Here is a 20,135-nt window from a genome sequence, read left to right on the forward strand (position 1 = left end):
TTTTTTTTTTTTTTTTTTGGTTTTTCGAGACAGGGTTTCTCTGTGTAGCCCTGGCTGTCCAGCCGGGTGACATGAAAGCTGACATAGCTCCACTAAGGTTGAAGAAGGGAGAGAATTGTTTGTACAGCTAAGGAGAGCAGTCTGGGTAGGCAGCTGTGTGGTAAATGCTGTCATTCATTGCACACATGGGTCTCTATTTTAAGTGGCACATGCACAAGCTTAGTGGCAATCTAATATTTTTCTCTAGATCCTACCCATAGCATTTTAAAGCTTGGGATTTAAACACTCCGTGAGAAGAAGATCTCACATTTTATTCTGCAGCAGTTTTTCTAATGGGTGTTCCTCATGAACATAGGTAAAGCCTCAAAATTATGGACCAGAGTAAAGAGAGAACATCAAGGAAAGACAAATGAGCACAGTTTGGGGATTTCTGTGCAAGGAGGAAATGTTCTTTAGCCCCAAGACAAACAAACCCAGTGTCTTCTCAGTTGGTCACATTATGCAAGCAGAATCTTACCCCACCACATTCTTAAGGTCCATCTGACATGGCTTGGGAATTCCCCTCTTTCCACATCCTGGGAAGACATATTTGTCAGCAAAGATTTTCATAGTCAAGCTGGCTAGATAGACTATCATGGATTGGCAAGCTTTAAGTTCAATAGAATACCTACCTCAATACTTAAAGTAAAATATAGTAGAGGAACATACCAGGGTCCATTTCAGCTCTCTAAACTATAGCCCATGTGTATATATGCAAACATACAGTATCCACGTATAAATATATGTACACATTTTTCTTTTCACCGTGTGTGGTATGCATGCCTGTGTATATACATTTATGTTTACATGTAGGTATCATATGTGTGCATATGTGAAAAAATGTTTTAATTAAAATTTTTAATTAAAATTTTTCAAAATTTGAACTGTTGAGCTGGTTTTATCTTGAACATTGGCTGAGTTAGGGAGAGAGATCTGGTCTTATTTTATAATTGGAATTCAGTAACTTTGAAAGGATTTTTTTTTTTTTTTTACCAGTTCTGGGCTTTGTTTAACAACTCTAAGAAATATAAACTTGTTTGATTAGATACATGATGAAAATAACAGAAAACTGCAACCCCTTAAAGTTCTTGTTTAGTTGAGGCCATAGACCTTTATAAACTAAATGTATTAAACAGTGCCATGAGAAATAAGGAACATGGGGCTGGAGAGATGGCTCAGTGGTTAAGAGTGTTTGTGGATCTTGCAGAAGATCAACCTCTGGGTACCAGCATGTACATGATGGCTTCCAACCACTGGTAACTTCAGTTCCAGAGCATGGAGAGCCTTCTCCTGGCCTTCTAATGAAGCAGGCTCATTCTGCATATATATATATATATTTACATGCATGTAAAACCACTCAAACTTATACAACAAAAATAAATGAGTCTTAAAAATATAAATGGTGCAGATAAAAACCTGAGGGTCACAGTCAGCAATTGGATAGATCACAGGGCCCCCAATAGAGGAGCTAGAGAAAGTACCCAAGGAGCTAACGGGATCTGCAACCCTATAGGTGCAACAACATTATGAACTAACCAATACCCCGGAGCTCTTGACTCTAGCTGCATATGTATCAAAAGATGGCCTAGTCGGCCATCACTGGAAAGAGATGCCCATTGGACTTGCAAACTTTATATGCCCCAGTACAGGGGAACGCCAGGGCCAAAAAGTGGGAGTGGGTGGGTAGGGGAGTGGGGGGAGGGTATGGGGGACTTTTGGGATAGCATTGGAAATGTAAATGAGGAAAATACCTAATTAAAAAAAAAAACCTGAGGGTCATTTAACATACTTATTAAATAAGGAATAGCACCTATCTCTAGATCAAGATTTCTTTGTCTTTCAGTTTGATGCATCTGTTAAGGTATTGTTGGCATGTTTTATGAAAACTGATATTCCTTTCAGTGCATAAGCTTTTATAATAAAAATGTGATGTTGAGAATATATGTGTGTGACATATATATGTATATACACACACATCTATCTATCTATATCTATATACATATATATAGATATGATGAATTCTGTAGGATTAACATATCCCTATATTACCTTTTAGTTTACTGTGATTACATAAACCTATTAATTCGTTATTAGCTCTATGAATTAGTTGGAGGAAAACATGAATATTTGTATTTCTGCCCTTAAGGGTTGATGAGCGCCATTGGATCTGGATACTACTCAGTTGATACAAACTAATGTACCTATTGTTAGAAGGAAATACAGAAATTAAAGTGATTAACACAAAATTTTTTTTTAGATTTATTCTAGAGTAGAATAAACCTATCGGAGATTAACTAAACCAGTGCTGAACTTCTTGCATATAAAGTACATATAACTGTATTTATTAATACTTAGAAATCTTAGGTATTTCACTAAGATATGAAATTTTAAATTTAAAATTGCCTGTGCTAAAAGAAAATTTTGAAATGGTATAGAAGGTGGCATTTGTTTCTTGAGAACACTGGAATTAATTACTTATGTAATTAATTGATTGTCACATTGATTGAATGTTTTGTCACTTGGAATTGCAGAGTAGAGGGAGTTAGTAAAAGGACAGTCAACACTGGGTGTGCCAGAGAAAAGGGGTTGCCAATTACATTCATGAGAGTCCAGGAAAAAAGTTTTGAGTCACAGAATTTTTGCCTCATTACAGATGTAATCAGTAGACATGGAATAAGTTGCCATTGAGAGTTCAGAATATGGTACCTAGAGAGAGCAGAGAAAGCTATGATGGGATCCAGCTACTGGGAATGGAGCAATATCAAGTAGAAATTTTGCATGCTGCTGCAGAAATAGACACGGAATCGCTTGGATTGTCAGATATCTGGTCTTCTTAGAACCTTAACCAGACTCCTTTATTAAAAAGCAACTTTTAATTTACAGAGCAGAATATTAGATTTTCTCAAATTTGTTTGGGTTAGACAGGACAGTCCACACAGAACCTGGATTCTAGATTCAAGTCCTGTACCCTGGAAACTTCTGCTCTCCCATGGGACGATTCCTGTACCCAAGCTCAGAGGCTCATATGTGGGCCATATGCTTCTTTTAAGAAGTTCAGGTTGTGAAGACTGACCATTTAAGTTCTGCTGCCAGTTGCAGGGTCTTTCACAGTGTTATCTCCTTGGAGACGCTTTCCAAAGACTCTTAGGAATGTGACCACCAATCAGAACTGGTGAAAAGACTTCTGCAGTCCTACTGAGAACAAGAGTGTAGGGAAAGGATGAAACACAAATGTTTGAGTAAGTAGATCAGCCTAGATGAATCAGGAGGATGTACCAGTCCTGTGCCTGAAGAGTTTGTGAACACATTGGAACAGTCACATCTCTCTTATAAATTGTAGATAATGAACTAACACCGGTTATTCTTTTTTTCAGAAACTGTTTAAATCATGGAAAACCACAGTAAGTAGTTTATGACAATTATATCCTTTTTCTTCTTTATAATATCATCTGTTAAGGCATCACTTGGTTGTAATGCTTCATTCAGTTCCTGAAATTGCTTTGCCGATTCATTGTTATGTTATTGTCTTTAGTATTTTATTTAGGATTCCAGCACGGATAAGATAGACAGAAATATCCATGGTACCATTTAGTTACTAACAAGAAAGCCACAGAGAAAGAGATATACCACAAAGAAAGAGAGAGATGTTAGGTTTACAGTTATGTACATGATGCAGATCATACTCTTTTGTAACCAAAGAACTTTTCTGGGCTTTGTGGCACCTTTTATATGTATAGTGGTAATTCTAGTCATACTAATTAAAGAATAACATTTTCTATATCTGTTTATTCTGGAAAACGTTCAGATTTTTACTTTGTTGATGTGTTTTAGAGCACACACAGCCTTTAGGAGTTAATGTTATTGATCATATTGCTTTTAGTCTTTATTTCCTCTCAATAAAGTTCCAAAATAGCATTTATCAAGTCTACAGTAAAATATTTTGCCTTGTTAAATTTTAGATTCTGAGAGGAAAAGCATTACATATCTTGCAAAATAATACTGGTCAAATCATTTTCTCTGAAATGTTTTTTTCTTTCTCTTTCTTCTTTATTGATGATAAAAAATACACATATCTCACCATAATCTACATATTTAACAACCTTCAGGCCAGACTACTTATTTCTTAATGACTTTCGTAGCAACCTAAATTTTCATAAAACAAAATAAAAGCCATTGAAATGAAATCTTATGTAGACGAGCTATTTTACATGCTAGCAATTTATTCAGCTTAGAGAAACTCATTTGACCACTGGAAAAAAAATCACTTTTTTTTCTCATTATATTCATATAGTTATATATACATATGAATACATAAAAGTAAAACAAAATGTCTTCCAGTGATAGTTTTCTGATAGGTCAATGCTTTTCCTAGGCTATGTATGCTATAATTCAAACACCATAAAATACATACATTCTTTCAACTGTATGAATCAGTTTTCACAGTATGTTTAGAACAAAGGTCTCCTTCATATTAGCTCCTCTACAAACAGAACTCATGTGTTGAGTCTGCTTTGCCTGGCTCAGTTCAGCATCACACATGTCCTCGGTTTTGTGTCCTTCTCTTCCTGAAACATCTCATTTAAACTGACATGCTCCTGTCTCTTCCTGAATTGTAGGCAAGCAAACTGAGGCTCCCCACCCGGGAACATATATGCCAGCTGGGTATCCCCCTCCGTATCCACCAGCAGCTTTCCAAGGTAAAATAGTTGTTGCAGAAGAAAAATAATACTAACCAATTGACAATTGGAAGGGAGAGAAAGAAATGGGGGTCAGGGCACACATGTCTTTATTTTAGTAATTCTTTTACATGAAGTTGCATTAAAGGAATTTTGACAACTTTACTCTTTTTGATATCCTTTTGTTCCATGTTTTCTTTTTTTCTAAGATTTATTTATTAATTATATGTAAGTACACTGTAGCTGTCTTCAGACACACTAGAAGAGGGCATCAGATCTCATTAAGGATGGTTGTGAGCCATCATGTGGTTGCTGGGATTTGAACTCAGGACCTTTGGAAGAGCAGTCAGTGCTCTTAACTGCTGAGCCATCTCTCCAACCCCTGTTCCATGTTTTCTATAGGACTATTTTAAAAATGTATTTATTTTTATTTTATATGCATTGGTGTCTTTCTCACATGTCTGTGTGAGAGTACCAGTCTTGGAGTTATAGATAGTTGTGAGCTGCCATGTGGGTTCTGGGAGTTGAACCCGGGTCCTCTGGAAGGGCAGTCAGTGCTCTTAACCGCTGAAGCCATAGAAGTATTTTTTATAGAGGGCAGGAGAGGTTGTAAAGAACTGTAAAATCAACAGTAGGTTTATATCGAGCAACAATGTTTCACTTAAAACACACAATTAAGAGTTAATTTTGTCAACTGCTCATTTGTTGTGAAGATTGCGATCAAGTGTTGAAGAATTTGAAGTTTTCCATGGGTGTTTTGAGTCATAGAGAACTGGGAATTAATTGTAAAGTAGCATACAAATGACAAGACTGCTTAGTGCTGGAAGCAAACTAGGGTTCTTGTTTCCACTTTACGACATATATGATAGGCAGCTTTATTCTGAGCCAAGCCTAGAGATGTGAATCTATAAACCCAGGGCATAGTAAGCCATAGCAAGGAGATGGTAGCTTCAAGGCCAAACATTTAGCCAAAGTCTGACTTCACATAAGAAACACAGGTAAGACTTGGATGGAGCAAATTTGTAGAATGCTTGCCTTACGTGTGTGAGAACATAAATCCCATCCCACAACTCAAAAAAAAAAAAAATAACCTTTATGTTGTAATTATGATTATTGTTTTTTTGTGTCTCAGAAAAATAGACACAACATATCGTTATATACAAGAGATATAAATTTTGTCTTATTTTGAGCCAATGGGTAAAGTAATTGAAAGATTTTTCATTTAGCAAATGCAGCTGTCAGCAGTACCTGATGTTTGCAAATGGCCAGGAAGATGGTTTACCCAGATTTTCTAGTAGCAGGCTATCCACATCTTCAGAAAGCAGCCTGGAGATTAGTATCAAGGTATTCTCATTGGGCAGAAGAGTGGTATGCATTCTGTTCTCTTTGCTGAGCAAACAAATTGTCTTAGAAACTGTTCTGTGGATCCTAGATTTTATCTAGATGTTTAAAATAAAAGAGTATGTTCTGGCTAAACCCCAAGATTCTCATCTTGTAAGTATCGGCCACGTTCACTTTTGAGTAACTTACACGTATCAGGACAAGCACACTTGCAGACCTGTGAGCTGGGAGGCATTCATCAGGTGCTTCCAATATGAAGACCAGGCTTGAAACCCTCTGCTTTGAGTTCCTAAGGAAGTGGTGTTGTTTCAGTTCCCAAGGAGTTAAAAAATGTAAGGAAGAGAGTTAAAGAATGTTTCACTCTGCTTCATAGTTAACTTGAAGTAGGTAGACTGGCCTCCCCCTTTTGTCATGCAGAGAGTTTCGACATTCCATTTCATTCCACCGGAAACACCTCTCATCAGGCCTTCACCTTGAGTGCCTCCTTCCTCATGCTTTAGGTGTGAGCATGCGGTAATCCACATGAAGCACCCACCGTCTTTACTGCCATCTTGCTCATAGATCTCCGTCATATCAGTGCAAATGTTTGTTTGACTGTAGCTCTCCTGAGTCAGTTCTCCTGCTTCTACCCCTGAATTCTATATGAAAGCCTTCTTATATTTATGCTCAATAACCCTTTACGATGATGGAAATGACGAAGGCAATCAAAGAGCTTTCTGAGCTATAGTACTTTTTCTAAACCTTGTTGAGGCTTAGAGACATGAATTTTGTGAGAAGTTTTCAATTTATCAATTGTGGGTGCTAAGTACTAACCTTTGCATGTCTCAGTGTGACATCATTGATGCGCATAGCACAATATCAATAAATCGAATATTCCACTTCTATGTAGTACCTACTCTGTTGATAGATACCGTGAGTGACACTCACTGGAATCATCCTTCATAGAGTATATGAGACACACAGGTGTAACTTCCCTCCGGTTCTCTAGCTGTTAGTTGTTTAAGAGTTTCCATGGGGCCAGGCACGGTGGCTTATGCCTTTAATCCCAGCATTTGGGAGGCAGAGGCAGGCACATTTCTGAGTTTGAGGCCAGCCTGGTCTACAAAGTGAGTTCCAGGACAGAGAAACCCTGTCTCGGGAAAAAAAAAAAAAAAAAAGAGTTTCCATGGGGCTGGAGAGTTGACTTAGTGGTGAAGAGCACTTGCTGCCCTTGCAGAGGACTGGGGTTTGACTCACAGCATCCACATTGTGGCTCACAATGGTCTATAAGACCAACTCAGGGGATCCGATGCCCTCTTCTGAATGTCAGAGACACCATGCATGCACATGGTGATGCAACACAAACACACACACACATATATGCAAACAACATCATACACATAAAATGACATAAAATGAAGGAGCCAGGGAACGCGGCGCAGAGCACGGCAAGATAGAGTTTAATAAATGATAACTTTGGATTATCGGCTGGAAATGGATGAACCACGTGAAGGTTAGGAAATGGCCCAACTATTTCACTGTTTTAGACATATCAAAATATAAGTTTGGGAACCCAAAACATTGGGGTGGGTAGCAGGAACTCGCCATGGGAGCTTACTTAATTGTTTTAATAATACAAAATGATAATGCAAAAATAATTTGTCTCATAATTTTTACATTCTTTTTGGTTAACCAACTATTTTCTAGAGCTTCTATGGAGCTAAATTGTAAAATTTATATCTGTAAACTTAAGAAAATGGAGGTGATATATGTAATATTTTTTTAATGTGCAAGACTGCAGAGAAATATACTGGATTACAACTCTTGGCAAACAAGATCTGCAATGTACTAGAAAGAATAATTTGTCTTTAATTATATCCCAGGATCCCTCAGCAGTGGCCTGATAATATTTACCTTAAACAATCCTTTCCTGGAACCTATTGCCCTTGCTGGGTAATGTATAATTACACCCCCTGCACCCAAGGGACTACGGCACCATCCTTAGCTCAGGCAGATAAACAATGGTCCATATATTTCCAGTTCTTCATCAGGGAGACAAAGAAAACTCAGATTTCCCAGGTCTTTCTGAAATTCTAGAATGGTGATCTCTATTTGGGGTGCTTTGCTCAGAGCCTTCATTTTGAGAGTTCTATCATCAAACGTCAGGAGGTTTATGTCTTGCCTCTAGGACACAGCTTGTTTTCTTTCCGACACTCAATTATTAGAACTGCTATTTCTGGCGTATAAAGAGTTACAGCATCAGATATATCTTGTATCTGTAGGATTTCTGAGATGAGAACTCAGTTGTTAGAGAGTTGGGATACAGCTAATGAACTGATTTTTCTGTCCGATGATTCATTCCACTTGCTTTTATTCCAGGGCCTTCAGACCATGCTGCTTACCCCATACCCCAGGCTGGCTACCAAGGGCCTCCGGGCCCCTATCCAGGGCCCCAACCTGGCTACCCAGTCCCACCAGGAGGTTATGCAGGTGGTGGCCCTAGTGGCTTTCCTGTCCAAAATCAGCCAGCATATAATCATCCAGGTGGACCTGGGGGGACCCTATGGATGCCAGCCCCCCCTCCTCCACTGAACTGTCCACCGGGGCTGGAATACTTAGCTCAGGCAAGTACAAATGCATGGACTACTCATGAAAGCAAACACAAAAGCAAAACACAAATATGTGTTTCACGTTTTTAGGGTGGAGTATCAACCCCCCCCTAAAAAAAGTTACAAAAATCTGAAATAAAATAATATTTTCTACTAACAGATATTTCTAACTCTTGTCAGGTTCATTCTGTTTTTTTTTTTTTTTTTTTTTTTTTTTTTTTTGAGACAGGGTTTCTCTGTGTAGCCCTGGCTGTTCTGGAACTCACTCTGTAGACCAGGCTGTCTTGGAATGCAGAAATCTGCCTGCCTCTGCCTCCCGAGTGCTGGGATCAAAGGCGTGAGCCACCACTGCCCAGTGCAGGTTCACCTTTTAAGAAAAATATTAATGTGCAAAGTAATTGTGCTTTCTGTAATTTTGAATTTCCCTAGGCAATGAGAGTTGTTAGCACTATTTTCAATTCAGGTTCCTACTCGGTTACTATATTACCTCACTTAATCATTGTAGGAAAATCACTGGTACATAGGTGTTATAATTATTGTGTTTCTCGGGAGAAAACTGTACAAAAAAAAAAAAAAAGTAGCACATACTTTTCACAGTAGCAGGCCTGGCTTTCCAACCTGGACTTAAGTACTGAACTCAGTGTTGTTTTCATGTTGACCCCAATTCATGCCCTCAAAATATATCATATTTTAAGCACCAATAAAGCTCATAATTATGCTGCTCCTTATGTCCTTTGAATGATGTAGTTTTCTAAAATCCTACAAATAAAGAAAGAAGGCCAAGTGTAAGCTGCACTACATGGTAATGGGTTACAGCTGCATGACTTTAACATTTATTTGATGAAGAACATTAGGAGAACTAGGAGCAGGAAGTATATTCAATCGATGAACGTGCAAATACGCTGTGATAGCCGTCCAGTTGTCAATCAGTCGAGCATCCTGGTGGATCCTCTGTGCAAACTTAATTTTCCAGGGCATACTCAAAAGTGTAGGACAAAGAAAGGCTTAGAAATTATTTGATCATGAAATAACTTCAAAATAGATGTTAATAAAATTAGCATCCTTTAGATACCAGAAAAGAATGTATCTTTACTACGAGTGATATCAATCACTCGTGATATTGCTCAATCTGGTAGCACAAAAGCTTTAATAAATCAATCGAAGTATTGTGAGTGTTCCCCAAGAAACTTTCCTTTTAGAAAGAATGCTGTTTTATATGGGCGTGAATGTGTTACAAATCAATCTTATTTGACCAAGATGTTATCTTGGAGTAGATACTTTCCACAAATGTTTTGTGATTTTTTAAAAAATATTATCTTTTAAATGGAAAGCAAATCAGATAAGAGATGTTGATAACTGATTTCAAGCACGTGTTTTCTTGTTGTCTGTAACAGATTGATCAGCTTCTGGTTCATCAGCAAATTGAGCTTCTAGAAGGTGAGTATCTGCAGTGTTGATGGTATTTGTAGGAAGGTGTGTATCTGTAGTGTTGATGGTATTTGTAGGACAGTGTGTATCTGTAGTGTTGATGGTATTTGTAGGACAGTGTGTATCTGTAGTGTTGATGGNTAGTGTTGATGGTATTTGTAGGACAGTGTGTATCTGTAGTGTTGATGGTATTTGTAGGACAGTGTGTATCTGTAGTGTTGATGGTATTTGTAGGAAGGTGTGTATCTGTAATGTTGATGGTACTTGTAGGAAGGTGTGTATCTGTAGTGTTGATGGTATTTGTAGGAAGAGAAGCCATTCGTCCAAATAAAGGCCTGTCAGTTACCTTTACTACAGCAGTCTTCTGAGAAAGGTTCAGCTACGAGGTCACAGATCGCTCCTACAGTAGTTCTCAACCTTTCTAATGCTGCGACCCTTTAATATAGCTCCTCTTAGAGCTATAGGCTTCAAGATGCTGTAGCTCTACATATAAACCATGAAATACAAATAATTCTAAAGTATTTTTCAATAGTTAGTTCTTTTAAAAAACAGAATGTCCTTAATTTTCTTATTTTACAAAAATGATTTTAATTTACTTTTTTATATTATATGTAGCATAAAAATAATGAAATTATTCAGGTTTATACATTTTGAATGTACATCAGTTCTTACTGAGTTTCCTGTATTCAAATCTCAATATACAAGAAAGATATACACATAAAATTATTTTGGTGGTTTCAGATTTTATTTATTTATTTATTTATTCATTCATTCATTCATTCATTTAATAATCACAAAGAAAATTAGAGACTGTAAAATATTTCTAATTTCCATGAATAAGGTCAAAATTTCTGAGGTTAAGATACTAAAACAGCAACAGATTGTCCTGTAAAAATCAGTTAAATGATAGTCAAGTATTGAAAGAAAGGAAGTTCCCATGAAAGCAGAGCTCAAACTGTCTCAGCCCCACCAAAGGCTCTTCACTGCATTCATCATGACAAAGAGCATCCGCAGATGACCAGAAGGCCTTGCATACAGATGGCATCCCGTACTTTGAGCTTCTGCAAAGTTTAAATAATTTCTTGTGATTTTGGGCAGTCCTCTGATGAACTGCAATTCTAGAATCAGAGAGCTATGGCCTAGGAAGGACTTTTATTTTGTCTTTCCAGCTGAACAAAAAGAGAAGATAGCCGTGTAGGAGTCAATACAGCAAGGCTCGTCTTTGGAAACTCTCCGGGTGAGAGGACTCGGTACCACACTGTAGGCCCATGATGTCATAGCCTTGTGATTTGAAGACACAGCTGCTAAGAGCCTCTTGTCTAAAACCTCCCTTCCACTTGGAGTTACTATTTTTGATAATTAGATAATAAGCACAAGTCCCTGGGCCCAGGGCCTTGTTCAGATTCACTTTCACTTTCACTTTTCACTCTTCTTTTTCACACTCATACTTTAAAAACAAGCACACCCATTCCCTTTGCTCAAGTGGTGAAGAAAGGGTGTGTATGTGTGTGCATCACCCCAGACACACTTGTGACAGAGTACATGGAGCTGAAGATGCAACTTGCTCTCTTTCGAGGTCTCCCACATGGACTTCATTCCCTCTTACCTGAATGTTCTTCCTCCTTTTCCACTGCCATTTCCTGAGTCCAGATCCTCTCCACACTGCCTGTCTCCCCTTTCTCCTGTTCCTCATAAGCCCAGGCACACCATCCTTCTGCTACCTTAGGAGAGGGTATTCACTATTCCTCACCAAGTGGTGAGTGTGACTTTTCCTGTATGTTCTCAGTCTTAACAGGCTTTGAAACAAATAACAAATATGAAATCAAGAACAGCCTCGGGCAGAGAGTTTACTTTGCAGTGGAAGATACTGACTGCTGTACCCGGAACTGCTGTGGGGCGTCTCGACCTTTCACCTTGAGGATCCTGGATAATCTGGGCCAAGAAGTCATGACTCTGGAGAGACCTCTGAGATGCAGTAGCTGCTGCTTCCCCTGCTGCCTCCAGGAGGTCAGTGTCAAGTAACCATAGCAACAAGGGGTTTGAAGTATGGATTAAACCTGGATGGTGTGATGGTACGCCTATGAAATGTGCACTCTTGCCTTTGTAGATAGAAATCCAGGCTCCTCCTGGGGTGCCAGTAGGTTATGTGACTCAGACCTGGCACCCATGTCTGCCCAAGTTCACTCTCCAAAATGAGAAGAAGCAGGATGTTCTGAAAGTTGTTGGTCCGTGTGTTGTGTGTAGCTGCTGTTCAGACATTGACTTTGAGGTAAGAAGTATCATAAATGTCTACAGGATGTGTTTTCCTGACCTGAAAAGAACGTATCCCGATAGGATGTTATTATTGCAGTAGCTAAATAGTGTGAACGGATGTCTGCTCATCTGGTTAATGATTAATGACTGCTCTGATTAAAGGTCAGTGTTGATAAAAAGCAGAGGTCGGTAATGGGGGAGAAAGGAGAAAGAAAGAAACATTTTTTAAAAAATGAGTCCTTAAAACCTTTGTGCATTTGGGTGAGGAGTTGGCTCAGTCGACAATTGCTCACTGTACTGCCTTTGAATCTCCAGCAGCCATGAGAAGCATGGCATAGATGCAAATGCCCATCTGTCTTCCAGTACTGGGGAACGGGGACAAAAGGCTGCCTGCGGCTTGCAGCCTTGCTGCATCAGCAAGTGAGAATCCCTGTCTCAAAAATAAGGCCTCAGCCTTAAACCACTCTGTCTAAAGATGTGCATCCCACCCTAAGGCATGCTGATAAGCACATTCATAAACACATACACACAGGTGATGCACACACAAACAGACTAACTTCTGTACATTTCTACTTTGTATTGGATGTTTTCCATAGAGGAGTTACCAAGCCACTGAAGTGGGCTTCCTTGGCTCTTTCTCCTCTTTTCTCTTGTTCTGCACTACAAGTTCCAGTTGTCCAGAGGAAAGAGTGCACTTTTGGTTTTTAGAGTTTTGCCCCAAACCCTAGTGTATACTTTCCCTAGAAGTGGTGGAACCTAGACATTTATTAATGTGGATTTATAGGTGACATCTTTTTATGTGAATGCTGAGAATTCAAATGCAGATTATTATGCCTTATTAATACAGTTTGAATATAGTTAGTTTCTAAGTCATCTTTTCAAGGATTTACTTTTCAAAGCTTCTATTACCCATAGTAAACAATGGCTTGAAAATATATAGTAGAAGGTTCCAGATATAACGCTCTATGGATGTAAATTTTCAGTACTGTGAGCTAACCTCAGGCTGAACTGCTCCATCCTGCCTGGGTGTGAGTCATCTTCCTGTACACCCTCCACAATGTCATCACAGAAGCCCATTCTTAGGGGTCAGTCACGGAAGCGTGACCTTGAGCTCTGTCACTGCAGTGATCAAGCAGCCTTTACACCAGAGCCTAAGGCAGTCACATGACCTGGGCAGCCTTTATCTCAGTTCATCTCAGGACCTGGCACTGTTCAACTCATTTCACCAAGGGAAGGATAAATAAAGACCAAGATCTTTTGAGAGAGACACCCATTCCTGGAACTTTCCTCATAGTACTATCATAGCTTTATATTAATGTCTGTTTAAAAACATTTTTGGTTTCCTGATTTATGAAATAAGCGCCACATCAGGAATGTAAGAATGTTAAAGCACTTCACACTCTGCTCAGTACTGTTTGCAGCTCCTGTCCTCTATGAGTCTTGGCTCATATGGCCCTTGATGACTGACGATAAAAGCTTAAATGGCAGGTATTGCACATAAAATATTCGGATATTACAAAAGAGGATTTATTTTAGAGAAGCTTATCATAAGGTCATATCTGAAACAACTATTATGGTTCATGACTTCAAACAGACAGCACAGTGTTCAAATTATGGCCATTAGGTCAGCTGAGCTTCTGAGCATTGATGAAGCTCATATGGCTGGCTTTAACTTGGACCATGCAGTGACTGCTCATCTGCTCAAGAAAAGTGTGTCCTAGGACTGTGACCACAGCATCTTGTCTGATGCTGCTCACCGGATTCACATATAGGCCAAGCCAGTTGTCCATGGTGAACACTCATGTCCTCTGTCACACCCTGTCATCAAATTAGACACCCAAGCAAACCCAGTTCTAAAGGAGCAGAAAGTGTGCTATGCCTAGCCTGGGAGTGGAATGCAAGGTCTACTCTCTGAGCAGTAACCTGTGACTTTTCGTGCATAGTAGAGGTAGACTTCAACACATTGAGGTGCCACCCTCCTCCAATCACATCATCTGTGACTACCTCTAACGTCCCTTGATTACTTGGTGGATCCTGCCTGGGACAAAGGCTTTAAAAAAGGCTGTTTTCACTTTTGGTGACCTTTGCAGGTTTGGACAGGATATACCTTCCTTGAACACAAGCCTGTGTTCATACTTCAGGGAGCATCCCCGTGCTCTCTACGGAGTGGCTTTAGTTTGGGCCGGTTCTGTTCTACTGTTCTCTGCCTGGCCTTTCCTCCCACAGGGCCCCCTAAATCAGAATCTTTTCACATTGGAAGTCTTGACTTCCCATGCCTCCTTTCTTTTTTGTATTCTTTATATCCTACAGTTTTCCATCCCTACTCCATCTCTGCCCTGGATGTCTTCCTTGGAGCTTCTTCTTGTATCCTTCCACTAACCAGCTGGTCTTTAGGTCTTTCTGGGCTTTTGCATTTCTGGAGCCCATACCACCCACTACCCCATGGGTGGCAGTGAACCTCTGTTAAGATTCTTGAAGCAGAATTTGAACAGTAGTTGCATTTATAATCTTCCCAGTGGTTCTAAACAATATGTCAGTAAAACATTTAAAAGAATTTATATTATCTGTCTTAGCAGAAACCAGAGAACGTTAGTTTTGCCAGCATACAATGAATAGTTCAATCTCTCTCTTTTTTTAAAGATTTATTTATTTATTTATTACATATAAGTATACTGTAACTGTCTTCAGATGCACCAGAAGAGGGTATCAGATCTCAGTAAGGATGGCTTTGAGCCACCATATGGTTGCTGGGATTTGAACTCAGGACCTTTGCAAGAGCACTCAGTGCTCTTAACCACTGAGCCATCTCTCCATCCCCCTAGTTCAATCTCTTGATGCTTATCACTTTATATAATTTAAGGCAACAATTTGTTTTCTTGAATTGTGACTTTGAAAGTTAATGTTTGCCATTTTAGTTTTGGGAAATGCTTATGACTTTATTTTTTTCTGTGCAGCTCAAATCTCTAGATGAAGAATCAGTAGTTGGCAAAATTTCCAAGCAGTGGTCTGGTTTTGTGAGAGAGGCCTTCACGGATGCAGACAACTTTGGGATCCAGTTCCCGCTAGACCTGGATGTGAAGATGAAAGCTGTGATGCTTGGTGCTTGTTTCCTCATAGTAAGTCTGTCCCTGCTAACTTCCCTTATCAGTGGCTGTCTAGAGTCATTATGAAACCATTCACCAAATTGTATGTGCCACGATGCCCTATGAAGGGAATAGCTGCTTATATCAGTACTCACCATTCAACCATGTCTGAAAGACCATTCAACATGACACTCTAGACACAGTCTAGTACACTTGATTACAAAGATTATGTATGTCCAGAAGCCAAAGGTCTTGGGGCTTGGAGTGATCACTAAGATGGGAAATTGTTGTTTTGGGGAAGTTGGGCAGCTTTTAAAGCCACCGACTAGGTCATTAGGACTTTAGTTAACTTGTCCATTTAAAATTTGACAGAACTGCTGGAAATCCAAGTTTACAAAGATAAATCTTGGTGACTCTGTGATAATTGGGTTGAAAGGAAGTATCACTTGTGATTGTTCAAACCAAGTGATTAGCAAATGGGATAGAAGGGAAAAAGGAAAACAAGAGATCAAAGAAATCAAATGTATACGATTTAACAGACAGTAAGCCTGCTCAGAAGAGAATTACTGACCCAGGACCCAGGAGCTCCCTGTAGGCATAAATTTTTCCCAAGCTCCTTTTAATACGAGTTCAGCCTCTCCTCTAGCCCACTGCCCAGCTGTGGTAGTGGAAGAGAAAAGTTGTTAGGATTTGGAGGAAGTGGACTTGCTCAGCAATAGTTCTTCCGGCGTGAGCTCCTTCTTCTTTGGCAGTAGTTCAGTCCCATAGCAAACACCAAATACCACTCACTCAGCAGCTGCAGAGCAGTCCTCTGGGCAGGCAGACACCAGGCACAAAACAGCAGCAGTAGTTCCATCCTAGAGAAACTGCCTGAGGTGAGGCGGCAGAGGCGGCAAGCTGCTGCAGGAACTTCACGAGCAGTTCTTGGGTAAATTTCTCACAATGGCGGCATGACTACAAGTTGAGCTCAACAAGGCTATGTAAGGTGAACCAACACATGCCAGAAGAATAGAGAGGCGGAGCAAACCAAACCAATGCTCAGTGTCCGTTTCCCACTGTCTGCTTCAGCAAAACATCCCTTCACCTGTGTGCTCCAGCAAAACTCTTGGACATAACTGACTTTCAAAACAAACCACAAGTCAGCTGGCTCCCTGCCAAGGTTTCCAACTGAGAAGGCTCCACCAGCACCAAGTCAAGAGCTGAATCTGGAACAGCTCCTGTAACTAGAAACATGAAATCACTAGAAAGGACTAGCAAAGGTTCAGGAAGTGTGATGGGAAGATTTGCAGGGGATATGAAAAAGTAGTCTCCAGAGAATTTGTCAGGGGTCACCAGACTGGTATAGAACAGAAGAAAGGGGGGACGATTTAGTTGATTGCCCTTAAAATGCAAAGAGAAAGGCACAGCTTGCTTACATAGCTCTAGCTTCCCATTGTTCTCGTGGCAGGCACTTAGTTTTGATAAGTTCCCTTTGTATCTGGGATTTGTTCTCTGTTTTGTTGTCCTAAACTCTTTTCTTTATTTCTCTCTCTCTCTCTCTTTTTTTTTTTTTTTTCAGGATTTCATGTTTTTTGAAAGAACTGGAAACGAGGAACAAAGATCAGGAGTATGGTAGTAGTTTCCTGAAATCCCTCTTGAGGTTTAAGGACTACAATTTTATGGACACTGAATGGAAACTGAGGAATCAAAAGGCACACACCCTGGCTTCTTTTCCTTGACTGAAATAACTTTCTATCAACTCACCTGTGATGCCTGTGTGCCCTGTTGTACAACTATGCTCTCAAATTAGGGTTTATTTTTTAGGATTCTGTCATGTATTTGTTTTTATACATTCTTAAGGTTTTCACTGTGAATTTGGGAAAACAGTTATATGAATTTATACACATAGAAATGATCTTCTCTATGAAAAAAATGCTTTGACTTTGTCTTTCATTTCCCATTTTTGTGGAAACTTTAATGCTATTGTAATTTAATATAAAACTACACACTAAATATAATTATGATTTACACAAAAGTGTTGATGTTATTTTACAAATACTATCCATTTAAAACCTTTTAAAACGTTCCTGTTTCCTTTACCTTAGGGTTAACTATTACTCAATATAGTCAATAATAAGAAACAGTAAATGTATTTCTCTCTTTAGAAAATTCAATATAGTTATGTAAACCTACTTCTATAATGTTCACACCAGTATATATAACATAATAATTTATTATAGTATAATCTGATATATTATAATACAATAATGCCATACATACACATATTTTCATGTGTGTTTCATATAAATATATACAATTATTTTCTCCTGAAATGTTTAGCTCCTGTATTCTAATATTTTTAGAGTAATCAGTCAGGCATTTTGCCAGTGATTGTTAGCTGAGATTTTATGGAGTTGTTCTTTCAAAGGAGAGTCTGGAGTCTGGAGACAGGCCTGGCAAATCAGGAAATTCCCTCTGGCTGAGAATTGCTTAAGGTGATGGTTTTTCTTTCAAGTCAACCCCTAGATCAGATAAATTTTAGTTTGTGGAAATTGATCTGTTAATGGTGCCTTTTGTATAACAATAAAGAGCCTATGGAAACAGGGTTTGGGGTTCAGTTCTTAAGAGGCTGATCTCCCTGCCTCTTGAGAAACCAAAATTTATGCTGCAGTATCTCTCTTTTCTTAGATCAATTGCCCCAGAGTAATCCAGAACATAGGATTGCTAGTAGGTAAACAAAACTCCAAAGTCAGCAGTCCATAGATTGCAGTGAGTCCTAGATTCTTGGGAAGGGCCTGCATTTTACTTAATAGGAAGAGGATTCCTTCCCTCATTCACACACTAACTGGTCCTCTAGTTCCTGATTAACCCAAACAAACCTGCAAACAACCAAAGTCCCCGTCTAGCTCTTAGGCTGTCAAGGGCTCCTTTGTCCCTGTGCCCTGCTCTAACTCCCAAGCTATGCTGGCTCACAAGTCTTGTCCTCCAAACTCCTAAGGTTCACTCTCCCGTTTGCTTTTGGAATTTTCCAAAGACATACCTGGAAGTTTGATTCCCCGTTAAACCCCTCTACCTACAAAATGATGGAGTTCTTTGCTTTCATTGTGCCCTTGCCTACAGTTTTCCCCACCTCTGGGTATTTCCGGTAGAACCCAGGACCTTTGGGAGAGATGGGCACTCTACCAATTCAGCTACATCCTTGGCTAAGGTCTTGTTAAGTCCAAAAGTGCTACACAGAGACCACCACTCACAGATGCAATTGGCAAGAGTGTTATTATTTCTAGAGAGCAACAATCCTGCATGCAGAGGTTAGCCACTAACAAAAATTAAAAAAAGAAGAGAAAAGAAAGAAAAAAGAAAAATAGTTGACTCCAGACAAAGGTATGCAGGCCTTTTTCTAGGGGAATTTTCGCTAGAGTTAGGTAATCTAAAGCTTCAATGGTGGGTGTTGGGGATGTTCCATGGATTGGTTTGTGATTGACTTGTGACCAGGTGGTTAGTGGACTGCATTCTTGTGTCATGAATGTTTAACCCCAGGATGAGATACACACAACATATAAGGCTGCCCAACACAGATAGATCTCCATCCTTCTGGTCATCCCCACACTGTTTGGCTGGGGGATTTTATGGCCTTGTTCTTGGAATGCATGGCTTTCCTCTTGAAGTCAGGCCTGGTTCTAAAATGGAGTGTATGCTGTCTTCTCCGTCTGTCAGTTACGAGCACACTCAGTCCTTCCTTCTGCAGTAACATCTGTACCGTGGCTATGGACTACTGTTTCTATCTAGGGTTCTCCATGGGGTCCATTTTCTATGCCAGTTAAAGAATGAGATAGGTGGGTGAGGGAAGGGGAGGGGATAGGGGATTTTCAGAGGAAAAACTAGGAAAGGGGATAACATTTGAAATGTAAATAAAGAAAATATCTAATTTAAAAAAAAAAAAAAAGAATGAAATAGCAGGAGAAATTTCAAGCTTGACAAGTACAAAAAGGAAAAATCTCCAGAAAGCAGCCGGACACAGCCCTTGAGGAGAGGCTTGTATTGGGGGTAAGGAAAACAGGTTTGGAGCAGACACACAGAGGAAAGAAAAGACCCTGGAAAAGCAGGAGGGGAAGGGGATGCCCAAGCTGAAAACCTACTCTTTTCTCAAGAGCTCGTTTTTGTTGTTTGGTTTTTTTTTTTTTTTTTTTTTTTTTTTCCCCCTCTTCCTCCCCTAGTTCAGGGCTTGTTAGTTTGCAGATAGACAGGATGGTGGATCAGTCCACAACTGTTATATAAAACATGGCCTGATCTGACCTGGTGAACTTGTCCAGAGAATCCATCAGCAGGGGTGTGGGGATGAGAGGCTAAGGAGAGGAGAAACCCTCTTTGAGGCCCTTGGTTTAGGCTGACTGGTTTTCACCTCTGACCAAGGGTGAGGAAGAAGCCTTTCATTATGTAGTCATGGCTCCCCCTGCTCCCCCTTTGTCTGCCTATCAGGAGCTCTACTAGACCCTCTCTAGAATTTTTATCTGTTGAGGAGTTTTTAAAAATTCTGTAGTCATTTTGTGGGGAGCAGTGAAGGAAGGCAGGAGAAACAGTCCAGCTTTGTGTGAAAGAAAAGCGAGCTCAGGACGTGAGGTGTCTGATGATTAACAAGTACTCTTAAAGTTTAGACTTCACTGTGCTTGAGAGGTCACAAAAGCATTGAAAAGGAAGAGTCCAGAGTGCACCACACAGACAGGCTGAGCTGGGTCATGTGAGGAGAGGGG

At 39.6% G+C, this 20,135-nt stretch overlaps 1 protein-coding gene across 1 annotated transcript in view; it reads left to right on the top strand.

Annotated features, from left to right (window-relative positions):
• Plscr1 (phospholipid scramblase 1) overlaps positions 1 to 17,422 on the top strand; it is a 22,270-nt gene extending 4,848 nt beyond the window's left edge. The window contains exons 2-9 of the mRNA XM_021172508.2: positions 3,414 to 3,440; positions 4,656 to 4,736; positions 8,415 to 8,659; positions 10,039 to 10,081; positions 11,859 to 12,079; positions 12,180 to 12,341; positions 15,280 to 15,441; positions 16,967 to 17,422. Coding sequence (XP_021028167.1) covers positions 3,428 to 3,440; positions 4,656 to 4,736; positions 8,415 to 8,659; positions 10,039 to 10,081; positions 11,859 to 12,079; positions 12,180 to 12,341; positions 15,280 to 15,441; positions 16,967 to 17,023 — 984 coding nt within the window. The 5' untranslated portion in view covers positions 3,414 to 3,427 and the 3' untranslated portion in view covers positions 17,024 to 17,422. The remainder of the gene's footprint in view (positions 1 to 3,413; positions 3,441 to 4,655; positions 4,737 to 8,414; positions 8,660 to 10,038; positions 10,082 to 11,858; positions 12,080 to 12,179; positions 12,342 to 15,279; positions 15,442 to 16,966) is intronic.
• The last annotated feature ends 2,713 nt before the right edge of the window (positions 17,423 to 20,135 follow it).

The sequence above is a fragment of the Mus caroli genome, chromosome 9 (assembly GCF_900094665.2).
Source record: "Mus caroli chromosome 9, CAROLI_EIJ_v1.1, whole genome shotgun sequence".
In the NCBI taxonomy this organism is placed as follows: domain Eukaryota; kingdom Metazoa; phylum Chordata; class Mammalia; order Rodentia; family Muridae; genus Mus; species Mus caroli.